The sequence below is a fragment of the Arachis duranensis genome, chromosome 8, assembly GCF_000817695.3.
Source record: "Arachis duranensis cultivar V14167 chromosome 8, aradu.V14167.gnm2.J7QH, whole genome shotgun sequence".
NCBI classification, from domain to species: Eukaryota; Viridiplantae; Streptophyta; class Magnoliopsida; order Fabales; family Fabaceae; genus Arachis; species Arachis duranensis.
The window spans coordinates 9,247,200-9,265,065 of NC_029779.3; the positions used below are offsets into that span (position 1 = coordinate 9,247,200).

General features: G+C 34.3%; 1 protein-coding gene across 1 annotated transcript; it reads right to left on the reverse strand.

Annotated features, from left to right (window-relative positions):
- Positions 1 to 12,436: 12,436 nt before the first annotated feature.
- On the reverse strand, positions 12,437 to 14,397 carry LOC107460556 (probable indole-3-pyruvate monooxygenase YUCCA11). Its single transcript, XM_052253231.1, has 4 exons — positions 13,780 to 14,397; positions 13,300 to 13,533; positions 12,906 to 13,031; positions 12,437 to 12,628 (listed from the first exon to the last, which is right to left on the reverse strand). Exons 1-4 carry the CDS (start codon positions 14,395 to 14,397, stop codon positions 12,437 to 12,439), a joined length of 1,170 nt encoding a protein of 389 aa, XP_052109191.1.
- Positions 14,398 to 17,866: the final 3,469 nt, after the last annotated feature.

Below are 17,866 nucleotides of genomic sequence, written 5' to 3' on the forward strand. Positions count from 1 at the left end.
GCAAAAGCCTGCCCCTACCTGCCCCACTGCCACCCCTACAATTAAGAAAATTTCATGGAGGAATCAAGTGAGAGAACATAAAATGAAAAAGCATCATATCCAACTCAAAACCTTAAAGTAATAAGTTAATGGGTTTCTCATCTTATAAACTCCTCACTCTTCCTTGCTTTCTTCAATGTGGGATGGTGCATGAAACTGACTCCGCAGAATTTCCACAGATAGACCGACAAGTATACCGGATCATCCAAGTAATACCTCAGGTGAGTGAGGGTCGATCCCACAGAGATTGTTGGTTTGAGCAAGCAGTGGACACCTTGCAGATCTTAGTTAGGCGGATAGAAAATATTGTTTGTCACGGGAAAAATGCATAAAACAAACAAATAAATAAAACATTACTAGATAGATGATGATTGAATAGTGATAGAATGGTTGAGGCTTCGGAGATGCTTTGTCTTTATGGATTAACTTTTCTTACTGTCTTTTTCAATAACCTTCTAATTCCTTCAATGGCAGCCGTAAGTGATTAACTCATGTCTTCTCATCAAGTTAACATCCTCTACTGCAGCAATCTACCACGTTGAGATGACTCATGTCCTCTCATCAAGCTACCTCTAGGTTTCTCACTGTAGCAGAAGATGAAGCTCTAAGCAGTGCACTTCCCTTCACGATCCTACTCAAGGTACCACAGACAAGGCAGATCTTCCGGATTAGAAAGTGATGCTTCTTTGACTCTAGCCTTAGCGTAACAGAGAGCTCACATACCCATAGTCAACAGGATTTCATGTCACATATCCAAAGTTGCTCAGATGCTCTATCGGAATCTGCAATGTAATATCTAGCTTTAGTTCAATGCTATTCGGGTCAGGAATCGCATGGAACCCATGTAGAACAAGGGTGATTGTCACGGGTCACCCTCAATTCATAAGATAATTCATAAGATAAAGAATGAGGTTGCATAAGAGAATAGAATCAGACATATTGAATGAAAACAGTAATATTATTGATCCATGAAACTCATCAGAACTCCTAACCTTAACTTTAGGAGGTTGGTGACTAATACTGTATAGAAAATAAAAGTGAAAGGTTCGAATGGGCAAAGATTGAAAAGTGGGCAAGAGTCCTCTAACAAGGGTAAACTCTTGTATATATATATGGAGCCTACTTAGTGAGTTTTTGGGCTGAGCTTGAGTGTCTTCCATGAGCTAGTACCCCTTAGGGGTGTTGAACACTGGCTAGGGACCCCCTTTTGGGCGTTGGACGCCAGCTGCTCCTCTGTGGGTGCTAGACGCTAGGAATAGGGCTGGTGGCTGGCGTTGAACGCCAGTTTTAGGCCTTTATTTCCAAAGCAAAGTATAGATTATTATATATTTTTGGAAAGCCCTGGATGTTATATTTCCATAGCCGTTGAGAGCGTGCCATTTGAACTTCTGTATCTCCAGAAAAACTCCTTTGAGTACATGGAGGTCAGATCCTGACAACATCTGCAGTCCTTTCTCTGTCTCTGAATCAGACTTCTGTTTAAGCTCCTCAATTTCAGCCAGAAAAATTATGAAATCAGCATAAAACACAAAAACTCAAAGTAGAATCCAAAACGGTGAATTTTGCACTAAAACCTATGAAAACAAAAAAACTTAAACAAAATATAATGAAAACTATATGAAAATGATGCCAAAAAGCGTATAAAATATCCTCTCATCATGGGACTAATTTTATACATTACTTTTCACACGTGCAACATTAACATGAAGGTAGAAAAGTCTATGATTAATACCATTTTTCTGTAAAAATATACTTAAAAATGTGTGATAAGAATTTTCTTACATTGTCGGTTTGTATTGAGAGATATAGCTATAAGGATAAAGGCCAAGCTTTATTAGTAGTGTAACTTGTTTTGGTTGCATTAAAATCAAATTAAGAAAGTATTTTATCTTTTTGTATATGTTTTTTAATATTCTGACCTTTGATAGCAAAAAAGCATGTTGTTGCTAAGTTACAAAGTTTTTGTCATCAAATTTATTTAAGATTGGAGCTAAAAAAATTTTGAAATTGATAGAAGGAAGTGTGATAGCCATAGATGATTAATAAGATTTAATACCATGTGAACTTAATAAAAAAAGTGATGAAGAGTCATGAACTGAGCTTGGTAATGCCCAGTTTCTTGTGTGCTAAGAAAGACAAAGAAAGAATGATACAGAGAGAAAAGAGAGTGAATTGTATTTGATAGTAATATAGAAAGTGTGATTGTACATTGTTGTTAATAAAAAGACAATGTGAGGTATTTATACACCATTATGAATGAGAGTAAACAAGCTACACTAATACAACTTAACATGTATCGTTATAGCTATACCTCTCGATATGACTCATTTTGTGTTAACTATACAATTATTTTAAGGTGGAAATTCAGGTGCAGTTAACACCATGTGAAGTTATAATTGTTAGTTGAAAATAATTTGTTTCAAAAAGGGGAGCATTCGAAGAGTCAGTAAGCGTATGTCTTCAAAGAAAAGGCAACATCGAAAGAGAATCCTTTGGCAAGGAAGAACGAGCAAGACTTTGTCATGACCGGTAAACAAGCTGATTGACGGACCAAATCGAAGGTCCCAAAATTTGAGGGTTTCTTTTGAATGTTACATTTTGTCCGACAAAAGAAGCTGGAACGGTTACTTTTGGATTACTGAATGTGAGAGTTACACTTCAATTTGATTGGTTGAAGACTTTTATAAATAGAAGAAGACTCGAAGGCACAGGGGTTGGAACTTTGCTTCAGAAATTACTCACGCACACTCACATCCCAGCGAATTTTTGAGTCTGTTTCGAGTCAATTTTCTGTAGGGTTCTTTCCACTTGTTTTTACTTTTCATTTACATTTTTTGCAAACTTTACTTCCCTTGCAAATTTATCATTCATGCAACATTTATTTTCCTTGTTCAATTTTATGTTTTAGTGCTTTAATTTCAGTTTTAAAAGTCCTTTGATCTAATTGAAAACATTTTATTGCTTTATTTAATTTCAACGCAAATAATTTTAAATTCAGTCAATTTATTTTCAAAGTCTTATTTACTGTTTTCAAATTTTCTTAAGTTTTTGTCCGATTGAATGGTCTTTGATGCACTTTGAAAATCTGGTACTCGCAAAGAGGAGTAGGTTTTTCTCCCAAACCATTAGATATCAAACCACTTTTGATTTGCTAAAAATTAAGAGAACAAATTGACACACCCAGTGGAACATTTTTAAAATTAAATGTGTCAAATGATTTTTGTGTGGTCATAGTGTATGCGATTGAGAGGTGGAAGGAGTGTACACGTGGCAGATGAGGTTTCAAATGCTAATGGTGGTTCATCCACAAATGATAATGCACCAGTTGTTGCACAATTTTTGGACGTTAGTTCACGTTCGAAAGGTGTGGTAGTAAGTGAAAGTGTGGTGGTTACCAATGTCCAGATAGGAAATAGTGGGCATAATACTCACCCACGTGGTAATCCAATACCAACACAACCCCAAGTAACAGTTGGCTGGCCTCCTTATGGCATTCCTCCAGGTTATATGCCATCAATAAGTGGCTTTGCCCCTCTGGTTCGATTTGGAGGTGTGGGTGGAGTGAATAGTGTTCAAATGCCATAACAATATCCCAAGTATTCACGAGATTTCAATGTGGGTTTTACATCAAATGCTTCTAATTTAGTGGCAGCATTTTGACAACATGTAGAAGAAAGTCATTATTATTTGGTTAATTTGTTGACCGAACAAATGACCAAAATCATGAATTCCATCATAGCAGATCACAAGAGAAAGTTTGATCGTCTTGCAAGACAAGTAGAGCGAATCGCTCAAATTTTCAATTATGATGAAGGTGAAAGGCAAAATGTAAGAGGAAATTATGAGAGTTTTGAAAATTTGTTTCAAATTGAAAATGATGCTCTTAGGTGCAGGAAAATCTTCAGTTAATTCCTCGTGGGGCGAAATGCTGATGATGTACTAGCTCAATTATGTGCTAATCAAGTTGGTGAACGTTATCAGGTCACGAGAATAGTGGAAGATGTCCTCAATAGGGTTGGGTTCAACATAGGATTCATGAATCGAGCCCATTTTGTGTCAGCTTTTTCTCCTACTGTTCAAATGGTTGAAGTGCCAAGGAAATAAAAAATTCTAAGAAAATCACAAAGTTTGCTGGAGAAGTTGGGAAATCAGCTACTGAACATGTTGCTCAACATTTGGTTGAGATTGGAAACTTGGCTAATGACAAAAATTTGAAAATAAATTTTTTTCCTTCTTTGTAAATGAGGAATGCATTTACATGGTTTTCGAATCTTAGATCAAATTCGATAACAACATGGGCACAGTTAGAAAACACTTTTCATGCCCAATTTTATCAGGGAGAACTAAACGTGGCAGTTACTGACTTAGTGGCTTTGAAACGTAAAGATGGTGAAACTATTGATGATTATATGATACGTTTCAAAAATGCTAGAAGTTGATGATATGTATCCCTTCCTGAAAGTGAAGTAGTGAAAATAGCAATTGTGGGGCTAGGATTTTATATGCATCGGAAGTTGCTTAATGTTCACATACCTGATTTGGCACATCTAGTTGAAAGACTACATCATGTTGAAATTCTTAAGAAAGAAAAAGAGAAGTATATGAGTGACGAGAGAAAGTTGAAAAGTAAATCTTTTCCTCGAAAAGAAAAATTTTCTTCTGTAGCAATGGATTTTACAGGTGAAGAATCTGATTTAGAAACAGAAGTCGATTTGGCTGAACTTAAAAAAGGACCACCTTATGTTTGTTCTTTACTCAGAAAAATCTTAAGTAGTGATAAATCGAGTAATTAAAAATATAAGAGTGGAAAGAAATACAGTTTTTATATTTTAAAATCGGATCAAATATTGGATGTGTTGCTTAGAGATAAATAATTAATTTTACCTGAAGGTAGAATCTTGCTTTTGGTAAAAGATTTAAAAGGAAAACCTTGTTGTAAGTTTCATCAAGCAACTAGCCATTCGACTATCAATTGTATCCATTTCAGAGACCTGATACAAGAGGCGATCATGGAGGGTCAGTTGAAATTTGATAATGCAAAGAAAGAAATGAAAGTTGATTCTGATCCCTTTGATAGTGGAGCCAGTTTTGCTAAACCATATTTCGACGTGAATATAGTTGGGATGTCATATGACTTTGATATGGCTTTAGGAGACTTCCAATCTAATGTTCGATCAGTCTACCCTGGTGTAGGAGATGGATTGCTAGAATTCTTGATGCGGCAAAAATGGAAGGATCGGGATGTATCTCTGTGTCCTCGATGTAATGCAGTTTTCGATGCTGAAGCTACAGCAATTTTTGAGAAGGAGAGAATGAAAAAGGAATTGGCTCATAAAGAGGAGCAAGCTCGACAGAAGCATCTAATTCGAAGATTAGAAGGGCAAAGGTCTGGAGGCGCTCAAAGAAATGTTACTGCGTCTTTGAGTCGTTTACAAGCCCTAGGAGTGAAGTGGATTCGAAATTATCAGAAATTTCATAACAGGAATGCTCAGTATAGGCGCAATCCAAAGTGGGGCCATCGTGGACCCCCTCGAGGTCATCACCCTTATTTCTGTTGCCGAGTCAGAAGGAATCAAAGGGAAGTAGAAGAAATGGGCGCCAGTTACCAAAGGTGTCTCAAGGTGACAAAGTCAAGGGGGCAACCCCTTCTGTGCATTCGAGGGTAGTATTTCTTGTTGATGGGAGACATATTCGAAGGAAATTCCGTCCCCTTCTAAACTTGACAAATGCAAGGCTGTGGTAATCGCTCAAGAAGCTGCTACGGAGAAAGAGCCTGATCTGGACGAAGAGTACTTCGAAGAGGGTGATGACGAAAAGGTGAGTACTATTTCGACTAAGTACTTTGGGAGAGTATAAGGGGAACCCTAATGAGGATTATGATGTGGATAATGAGAAGACTTTTTCATTTATTCGAAATAGGGATGAGCCATGTTACTTCTAGAGACCTTCTGAAAAGCAAAAATTTGATCTCTGTTTTTTGCATGTCACCCTTGTGATGAGTGGAATTAAAGATAACAAGGTCTTGGTCGATGGAGGAGCGACAATTAATTTATTGCCGGAGAGGATGTTGATGAAAGTAGGAAAGCATCCTGATGATTTAATTCTGACTAATATCTCTGTGACTGATTATAGTGGAGTTTCTACTCCTGCGAAAGGACTGGTAATCGTTGGAGTGAAAGTTGAGTCCTCTGATCGAAACATTGTCTTCGTGGTGGTGTCATCGAAGGCTAGCTATAATGCCTTGTTGGGGTGTAACTGGATCCATGGAGTTAGGGCTGTACCATCTAAAGTACATAAAAGTATCCTTTTATAGACAGACGAAAGGAAACATGAAGTGGTCAAGGCTTATTTGAATCTTTATGTCGAACAATTGCATGTCGATTTCAGGGTATATAGTCCTAAGTTGAAGCCTTTGAATGTTGATAGGATACTTAATTCCTTCAATTGTGAAGGCTGCTTTTTAACTTCAGAGTGTTTGAATGTAAAGCTTCGACGTCCAGAACTTGATGCTCCTCCTACTGGTTAGAATTTCTCAGCGTAAGAGGTGATTTGAAGACGTCCTTAGATGGTTGACGAACAAGACATCTCGAATTATCTGGTAACTTTAAGAAATTATTTAAGTAGTTTTTCTTTTGTTAAAAATAAAAAAGATTCTTCTGAGGAGGTTGAATCATCTAAGAATGTAGTTTCATCTTTTCCAGTTTGTATTATAGATTTGATTACTCCAATCAAATTTAGTCATGGTTCAAGTTCCTTTTGCTTTCCTAGTTTTAGTAATGTTATCAATCAAACTGCTATCGATATAGCAGAAGTACATTGTATTGAAAACAACTCAGTTGTTGAATTGGTTGATAATAAAGTACATTTCAGTTCCAATGAATCTGTTGATTTATCTTTTGATTGCATCTATGATTTGGAACCTTTGGGTTTCAAAAAATATTTAGCAAAAGATGATGAAGTTACAAAATATTTTGAGTCACAAGATCCTTTGGAAGAAGTTAATTTGGGATCTGTTGACAATGTTCGAATCACTTACATATGTACGAAGAACCTTGTGGAACCATGTCGAACTGACTTACTCAATCTTTTACACGAATTTAAAGACTGTTTTGCTTGGGATTATCATGAGATGCCTGGTCTCAATCGTTTTTTTGTGGAACATCGATTAGCACTAAAACCATTTGCTTGACAAGTAAAGCAATTGCCTCGACGATTTGCTCCTAAAATTAATCAAAAGATTAAAGAAGAAATCGAACATTTGATTAAAGAAAAGTTTATTTGAACTGCACGTTATGTGGAATGGATTTCGAACATTGTTCTAGTAATGAAGAAGAATGGAAAATTGAGAGTATATATTGATTTTCGAGATTTGAACAATACTACTCCGAACGATGAATATTTTATACCCGTAGCAGATATGTTAATCAATTCTGCCACGGGTAATGAAATCCTGAGTTTTCTGGACGGTTACTTAGGATCTAAACAAATTTTCATTGCAAAGGATGATGTGTCCAAAACTGCTTTTCGATGCCCTGGAGCATTCGGGACATATGAATGGGTGGTTATGCCATTCGGTCTAAAGAATACCGGTGCGACATATCAACATGCCATGAATACTATTTTCCATGAGTTTATTGGAAAATCTATGGAGGTTAATATCGATGATGTCATGGTTAAGTCAAGTTCCATAAATCAACATTTTGATCATTTGAGGGCAGCGTTTGAAACAATGCGAAAAAAAGGATTAAAAATGAATCCTTTGAAATGTGCATTTGGTATGTCTGCAAAAAACTTTTTAGGGTTTGTAGTTCACAAGAAGGGAATTGCTATGATAAAAATAAGGCTAACACAATCCTAGTGTTACCTCGTCCTAAGTCAAAAAAGGAAGTGCAATCTTTTCTTGGAAAGGTTAATTATCTTAGAAGGTTTATATAAAACCTTTCACGTTGAAATCGAATTTTTACACCCCCTAGTAAAACTTAAAGATGAAAGACAGTTTATATGGACAGAGGAGCACCAGGAGGCTTTCGTGTCAAGTAAAGCTTATTTGTCCAAGGCACCAGTAATGGCGACTGTTCGTCCTTGTGAACCTTTGAAATTATATATTGCAGCATCAATTAATACTATTGGATGTATGTTGGCTCAAGATGATGAGGAGGACATGAACGAGCTATTTATTACCTTAATGTGGTGTTAACTGATATCGAAATAAGGTATTCACCCAATGAAAAGTTGTGTTTATCTCTGTATTATGCTTGCACGAAATTAAAGTGCTATATGGTTATGAAAATCGTGAATGTGATTGTACAAACTGATTTAGTTAAATACATGTTACCCTATCCTATGCTAAGAGGCCGATTAGAAAAATGGATGTTGGCTTTGACAGAATTTGATTTACAATATATTCCGGCTAGGTCTGTGAAAGGTGAGCTCATTACGGATTTTTTGGTGGAACATTCGAATAATCCCAATGACTAGAGGCCAAATATGACCGATGTGCTAGTTGATTGTTGGAAGTTATATTTCGAGGACTCGAAGCATAGGAAGGTGCTGGAGTAAAAATTTTAATTATCTCATTGGAAGGTATTCCATTGAAGTTTCTCTTCCAATTGAAATATCCTTGTTCGAATAACATGGCTGATTATGAGGCTTTAGTATTGGGTCTCAAAATTTTGGTTGGTAAAAAGGCTTCAGATATTCAAATACTTGGAGATTTCTAATTAGTTTTAAAGCAGTTATCAAAAGAATTTAAATACAATAATAAGAAGTTACAAAATATCTATCAATAGCCTGGGAGTTGCTCATGTCTTTTTGGAGAGTCTCACTGGTTCATATACCAAGAATTCAGAATTAAATTGCTAATGAGTTGGCCCAAAGTGCATCGAGGTACAAAGTATTCTCTGAAATGCTAGAAAGCCGATTGCGGAATATCTAAAAGATCCTAGTATTTGAGTTGATAAGAAAGTAAAGTTGAAAACAATGAATTTTGTATTAATGACTGATGAGTTGTATAGGAAAGGCATTGATGGAAGTTTTTCTAGATGTTTAAGCCAATCAGCTAAATATATCGCTTTGGAAGAGGTTCATAGAGGTATATATTGTGCCCATCAGGTTGGAATGAAAATGAAGTGGGTACTTCAAAGAAATCATGTTTATTGGCCGTCTATGATTAAAGACTACATCGATTATGCGAGAGCATGTCAAGAATGTCAATGACATGGAGTGATACAACAGATCCTAGCTTCTGAATTACATTCGATTATTAAGCCATGGCCTTTCCAAGTTTAGGCTTTAGATGTAATTGGAGTAATACACCCACCTTCGTCGAGGAATCATATGTTCATTTTAGAGGCAATTGATTATTTCACAAAGTAGGTTGAAGCTGGTCCTTTAGTGGAGGCTGGGCAAAATGAAATTATAGACTTTATTGAGGAGTATATAATTCATCGATTTGGGATTCCTTAAACTCTAAGCACCGATCAGGGAACTATCTTTACTGGTCAATGTATTAAGAATTTTGCAGCTTTGAGAAATATTAATATGGTTACTTGAACTCCATATTATGCAAAAGCTAATAGCCAAGTCGGGACAGCAAATAAAATATTGATCAATTTGATTAAGAAGCAGATTGATCGTTAACCTCGAATTTGGCATGAAACATTGAGTCAGGTATTATGGGCTTATCAAAATTCATCAAGAGGATCAACAAGTACTTCTCCTTATAAGTTTGTATATGGTCATGATGCAATTTTGCCACTAAAAATTAATCTTAATATGATAAGGATATTGAGGCAAGATGATTTGCCAATCGAAGATTATTGGAACGCAATGTATGATGAACTGAATGATTTAGTCAAGAACGTATTCTAGCACTCGAGAATATGGTTCGTCAGAGGGATAACATTGCTCAAAATTATAATCGTCGAATAAAAGAGAAGTCTTTTAGTATAGGAGATCTGGTGTTAAAGTTATATTGCCAATTGAAAAGAAATCAAAATTTCTTTGCAAATGGTCCCATAATTGGGAAGGACATTTTCAAGTGATTGATGGAAGGAAAGGTGCTAAAAGTTCTTGAAGTTCAGAATAGAGTTGAACCCTTTCACTATCCAGGGCAGAGTATGCCTCAACTTGTTCATGATACGTGCTTCAAATGTTCGTGATACGAAGAGTTCAAGCATTATTTAGAAGACATTAGTTTACAATTTTAGAATGTTTTAATTTAGTTTGATAAATTTTGATTTTGTTTATTTAATTACTAGATTGGGCCTTATGCTTATGGGCTTTAGGTTTTCTTTGTTTTAACTAATAAGAGGTTATAAATACCGCCTTAGCTATTGTAGTCGTAATACAGAATGATTTAGATGTTTGAAAACACCTTTTTTGGTTTCGTGGTGAAAGCATAGTGTAGACAATTAAGGTTGAGGAGTCCCTCTCTTGTTGTATTGGGGAATTGAGTAGAAGGTTGAGGAGTCCTTTCGATTCAATTCCCGAACTATGGTGTTGACAAGTTAGATGGAAGAGTCTCTTTCTTATTGTGTCAAGAAATTGGATAGAAAGTAGAGTGATTCTCTTTCTATTCAATTTCAACCTATCTTTTTTGTTTTTATTTCAATTACAATTTATCTTTTCTATTCAATTTCAATTCTTGTCTTGTTTATCCTTTTATTTCTTTATAATTGATACCAAATGATAAAAAAAAAAGAAAAACAATTAGATAAAGTTTCAAAATGAATAAAAAAGATACATCAAAATTGAATAGAAACAAAAAGAATAGATTGAGATTGAATAGAAAGAGAATCACTCTACTTTCTATCCAATTTCTTGACGTAACAAGAAAGGGACTCTTCAATCTAACTTGTCAACGCCATAACTTGAGAATTGAATCGAAGGGACTCCTCAACGTTCTACTCAATTCCCGATGCAACAAGAGAGGAAATCTTCAATCTTAGTTGTCCACACCATGATTTCATCATGAAACCAAAGAAGCAGTTTTCAAACTTCTAAATCATTCGTATTATGACTACAATAGGTAAGGAGGTATTTATAACCTCTTATTAGTTAAAACAAAGAAAACCTAAAGCCCATAAAAATAAAGCTCAATCTAGTAATTAAATAAACAAAATCAAAATATATCAAATTAAATTAAAACATTCTAAAAATAGAAACTAACATCTTCTAAATAACGCTTGAACTCTTCATATCACGAACATTTGAAGCACGTATCAAAAAAGGTGTTTTATCGTTTCGTATGAGGAAGTTCAAAATTTGAAATTGGGTAACTTCCTAGAGAATGCGAAGTAGATGAGAGAGAAATTAAGAATACTGGGAAACGTGTCGGATAGGTGCGAGTAAATGACGGGAAGTGAATTTCATTTATAATTGATTAATGCCTTATGATGATATAATAAGAGCATTTTAGTATTAAGTGTTATTATTCTAAGATGATATCGGAAATAACACATTAACCCTAGGGGGCAATTTGTTAGTCGAAAAAATTTGTTTCGAAAAAGGGAGCATTCAAAGGTAAGCGTATGTCTTCGAAGAAAAGTCAACATTGAAAGAGAGCCCTTTCGCAAGGAAGATCAAGCAAGACTTAGTCATGACCAGTCAACAAGCTTATCGATGGGCCGAATCGAAGGTCCCAAGGTTTGAGGGTTGCATTTGAACGTTGCCTTTTGTCCAGCAAAAGAAGCGGGACCGATTACCTTTAGATTTATGAACGTGGGAGTTACACTTCAATTTGATTGGTTGAAGACTTTTATAAATAGGAGAATACTCGAAGGCACAGAGGTTGGAACTTTGCTTTAGAAATTACTCACGCACACTCACATCCCAGCGAATTTCTGAGCCTACTTCGAGTCAATTTTCTGTAGGGTTCCTTCCACTTGTTTTTACTTTTCATTTATATTTTCTGCAAACTTTACTTTTCTTGCAAATTTATCTTTCAAGCAACATTTATTTTCCTTGTTCAATTTTATGTTTCAGTACTTTAATTTCATTTTTAAAAGTCCTTTAATCTAATCGAAGGAATTTTATTGCTTTATTTAATTTCAATGCAAATTATTTTAAATTTATTCAATTTATTTTCAAAGTCTTATTTACTGTTTTCAGATTTCCTTAAGTTTTTGTCAAATCAAAAGGTCTTTGATGCACTTTGAAAAATTGGTACTCGCAAAGAGGAGTAGGTTTCGCTCGCAGATCATTAGATATCGAACTACTTTCGATTTGCTAAAAATCGACAAAACAATAACTAAGAATCGTTAGATGAAAATTTAGTCAAATCAATTAAATCATTTGACTGCTCTCAGCTATTAAGTTCACATGAAATCGACTGCATCTGAGTTTTAAACTTATTTCAATCAATCGATCAAATTGCATGTACCACTATAAAATAGCACTAAGATGTAATTTGATTGACCCTTGAAGTCAAAGTGAAGTTGATATCATTTGCTATTTTCATCGCATCAAATGAGATGCCTTCTAATCCTCTTTTTGAAAATCCAGCACTGTAAATTCCATGTTCTCCTTTCCAATGATTTGGATAACTTGGTTTTGGCATTCCATTCTCATTGAATAGATTCTTGTAATCCTGAACGGCCAAAAATATAACACAAATAATTACACAAATATATTTATTAAATACATTAATCCAAACAGTAATGTTAGAAAGACAAAAAATAAAGTCAAAATTTATTATTAATAAATATTAAATAAGATAAATTCTAGTTGATTTTATTACTTTTTTGTAAAATATTTTGGTAATTTAAAATTGAATTTGAGACTACTATACCCACTATCCATTGAATATATTTGTTTCTTTAGGAAATACTATATTGTTTTCGAAATAAAAATACAAATATACGCACCTTAAGCCACTTCAACACATTGGTTTTGTATCCAGTAGCAAAGATGATTGCATCGAAATGAGCATGTTGTCCATCAACAAATTTAACGACCTTACCTTCTTTTATACTTGAAATACCAGGATAAACCTAAATTTAATTTAAGACAAGGATAACTAATATTGTTAATTAACAAATCAATTTATAAATTATAATTAATTAATTAAAAATATAAAAAATTAACTTTTACTTAAACAGCATTAATCGACTTTAATGTTTAGATTATAACTTAATATTTAAGATTAAATATTTATAATTTGAAATCTAAAATTTTAGATAAATAAAATAATTTTAAAAAATTGACTGATGTTAAAAAATTGATTATTTAGCATTAAACAAGTATCTATTTATTTATTACCTTCACTTTTCCCTTCTTAATCTTTTCTACACAACCAACATCAATGGTAGGAGTAGTACCACCTTTTATTTTGAGTGCAAAAGGTCCCTCCTGTGGCCTCGTCAAACCATACTTAAACATATTCCCATACTTCAATTTGCTCATAAGAACCATCATCTTGTCCACTTTCTCTACCATGAAGTGTTTCAGCATCAACATACCCACATACACCATTTCCTTAGTAAAATAATGCACCTGAATGAATAGCATACACACATTATTAAATTTTGTTGGTTATTTTGAACTATATAGGGTTCATATATTAGAACAGATGCAATGCATGTAATTTGATTGCAAGTACAAGAATTTACAAAATTAAGTATCTCATGTATATTTTGAGTTGATTTATTAACACTCTATTTGCAAGAATTATAAAACTATCTTTTTTAGAGAACTAGACATATAAATAGTTATATATCTATCGATAGAAAAATAATTTACCTGACTTCTGATGACAATAGAGGTATATGCACCCCAATTTGAAAGATCATAAGCAATTTCCATGCCAGAATTGCCACATCCAACAACTAAAACATTCTTCTTGTACATTTCTCTCCCATTCAAATACTTGCTACAATGCATGGACTCTCCTTGATAGCTCTCAAGCCCTTGAATGTTTGGGATGTACTCTTCACTATTCTCTCCACTCGCAACCACCAGAAACTCCGCCTCATAGATCTCGTCGGCACCAGAAGAGTTGTTGGTAACAAGGAGCCTCCACTTTCCACTGCTTTGGTCAATGAAAGCAGAGTCAACAGAGCAGTTGTAGTTGATGGCAATGCCAAAATGCGCGACATAAGAGTCAATGTAGCGCAAGAAATCAACCCTAGGGACAAAGTTGGGAAAGTCAGAAGGAAAAGGATAATGTGGAAGGCTACAAAAGTCTTTTCCTAAGTGTAGTTTCAAACGATCATAGGCTCTTTTTCTCCAAAGAGAAGCAGGACAATCATCTCTTTCAAGAACAATGTTAGAGATTCTGAGTTTGTTGAGGCACCCTGCGGTTGCTATTCCAGCAGGTCCTGCACCTACAATCACAACAGGTACTTCAATGATCGGCATGCTTGATTGTTATAGTTAATAATTAATTTACTCTTGGTGTTTTTATAGTTTTATAAAGTTCTGTTATTATTGAGAACATCCATGAGTTGTGATGATCTTTTTATAGTTTTTTGTTTGTTTTGTTGTAATAAATTATGGGGCAATGCGTATGTTTTGGAGACAGTGTAACTGGGTACTGGTTAGTCAAGTAATTTTTAGAGAAAATTTATTCTTATTGTCTAAAATTAAAAATCAGTTATAAAATTGAAATTAAAATTTAAAATATATATTTAAAATATATGAAACATTATATATATATATATATAATTTTTTAATTTTTATACATAAAATACTATACAATAAGAGTAATATATAATTTAAGAAGATGATTTAATTAACATGTGTTTTAAGGTTATACATTTTAAAGTTATTATTAATAAAAAATTAAGGTAGTAAGTTAATGGATTTTTCATCTTATAAACTTCTCACTCTTTTTTGCTTTTTTTAATGTGGGACTAATTTCATATATTACTTTTCATACTTGCAACATTAACATGAAGGTAGAAAAGTCTATGATTAATACCATTTTGCTCTAAAAATATACTTAAAAATGTGTGACAAGAATTTTCTTGCATTGTCGATTTGTATTGAGAGCTATAGCTATAAGGATAAAGGCTAATCTGTATTAGTAGTGTAGCTTGTTTTGGCTGCATTAAAATCAAATTGATGAAGTATTTTATCTTTTTGTATATGATTTTTAAAATTCTGACCTTTTAATAGCCAAAAAAGCATGTTGTTGTTAAGTTACAAAGTTTTTATTGTTGAATTTATTTAAGATTGGAGCTAAAAAAAATTTAAAATTCATAGAAGGAAGTGTGATAGTCATAGATCATTAAAAGGCTTTAATACCATGTGAACTTAATAAAAAAAGTGATGAAGAATCATGAACTGAGCTTGGTAATGCCCAGTTTCTTGTGTGCTAAGAAAGATAAAAAAAAGAATGATACAAAGAGAAAAAAGAGTGAATTGTATTTAATATTAATACAGAAAGTGTGATTATATGCAATTAAACAAAAGACAATGTGAGGTATTTATCACTATTATGAATGAAAGTAAACAAGCTACACTAATGCAACTTAACCTGTATCGTTATAGCTATACCTCTTGATATGACTCATGTTGGGTTAGCTATACAATTATTTTAAGGTGAAAATTTAGGTGCAGTCAACAGCACATGAAGTTGATAACTGTTAGTCGAAAATAATTTGTTTCGAAAAAGGGAGCATTTGAAGAGTCAGTAAGCGTATGTCTTCGAAGAAAAGTCAACATCGAAAGAGAGCCCTTAGGCAAGGAAGATCGAGCAAGACTTTGTCATGACCAGTCAACAAGCTGATCGATGGGCCAAATCGAAGGTCCCAAGGTTTGAGGGTTGCTTTTGAACGTTACCTTTTGTTCAGCAAAAGAAGCAGGAACGATTACCTTTGGATTAATGAACGTGGGAGTTACACTTCAATGTGATTGGTTGAAAACTTTTATAAATAGAAGAAGACTCAAAGGCACAGGGATTGGATCTTTGCTTCAGAAATTACACACGCACACTCACATCCTAGCGAATTTTTGAGTTTGCTTCGAGTCAATTTTCTGTAGGGTTCCTTCCACTTATTTTTACTTTTCATTTAAATTTTCTACAAACTTTACTTTCCTTGCAAATTAATCTTTCAAGCAAGATTTGTTTTCCTTGTTCAATTTTATGTTTCAGTACTTTTATTTCAGTTTCAAAAGTCCTTTGGTCTAATCGAAGGCATTTTATTGCTTTTTTTAATTTCAATGCAAATCATTTTAATTTCAGTCAATTTACAAAGTCTTATTTACTGTTTTCAGATTTTCTTAAGTTTTGTGTTCGATTGAAAGGTCTTTGATGCGCTTTAAAAAATAGGTACTCGTAAAAAGGAGTAGGTTCTACTCCCAGACCATTAGATATCGAACCACTTTCGATTTGCTAAAAATTGACAAAACAAATTGGTAAGCCCGATGGGATAGTTTTAAAATTAAGTGTGTCAAATGATTTTTATGTGGTCATAGTGTATGCAATTGAGAAGTGAAAAGATTGTACACGTGGCAGATGAGGTTTCGAATGCTAATGATGGTTCATCCATAAATGATAGTGCACCAGTAGTTGCACAATTATCGGACGTACTTCACGTTCGGAAGGTGTGGTAGTAAGTGAAAGTGTGGTGGTTACCAATGTTCAGACAGAAAATAGTGGGCATAATACTCACCCAGGTGGTAATCCAATACCAACGCAACCCCAATTAACTGCTGGCTGGCCTCCTTATGGCCTTCTTCCAGGATATACGCCACCAATAAGTGGCTTTGCCCATCCGGTTCGATTTGGAGGTTCGAGTGGAGTGAATAATGTTCAAATGCCACAACAATATCCCGAGTATTCTTGAGATTTCAATGTGGGTTCTACATCGAATGCTTCTAATTCAGTGGCAGCATTTCGACAACATGTATAAGAAAGTTATCATGATTTGGTTAATTTGTTGACCCAACAAATGACAATAATTGTGAATCCCATGATGGCAGATCATGAAACAAAGTTTGATCATCTTGCAAGACAAGTATAGCAAATCACTCAAATTGTCGATTATATATGATGAAGGTGAAAGGCAAAATGTAGGAGGAAATTATGAGGGTTTTGAAAATTTGTTTCAAAATAAAAATGTTGCTCTTAGGGGCAGGGAAAATCCTCAGTTTATTCTTCGTAGCCAAATTGCAATGATGTACTGGCTCAATTACGTGTTAATCAAGTCGGTGAATGTTATCAGGTTTCGAGAATTGTGGAAGATGTTCTCAATAGGGTTGGGTTCAATGTAAGATTCATGAATCGATCCCATTTTGTGTCAGCTTTTCCTCCTACTGTTCAAATGGATGAAGTGTCAAGAGGAATAAAAAATCCTAAAAAAATCACAAAGTTTGCTGGAGGAGTTTGGGAATCAACTACTGAACATGTTGCTCGATATTTGGTCGAGATTGGAAACTTGGCTAATGATGAAAATTTGAAAATGAAGTTTTTTTCTTCTTCGTTTACGAATAATGCATTTACTTGGTTTTCGAATCTTAGACCAAATTCGATAACAACATGGGCACAGTTAGAAAATGCTTTTCATGCCCAATTTTATCGGAGAGAAATGAACGTGGCAGTTACTGACTTAGTGGCATTGAAATGAGAAGATAGTGAAACTATTGATGATTATATGATCCGTTTCAAAAACACTAGATGTTGATGCTATGTGTCTCTTCCTGAAAGTGAAGTAGTGAAAATAGCAATTGTGGCTAGGATTTTATATGCGTCGGAAGTTGCTTAATGTTCATGTACCTGATTTGGCACATCTGGGTCAAAGAGTACGTCAGGTTGAAATTCTTAAGAAAGAAAAAGAAAAGTATAAGAGTGACGAGATAAATTTGAAAGGTAAATCTTTTTCCC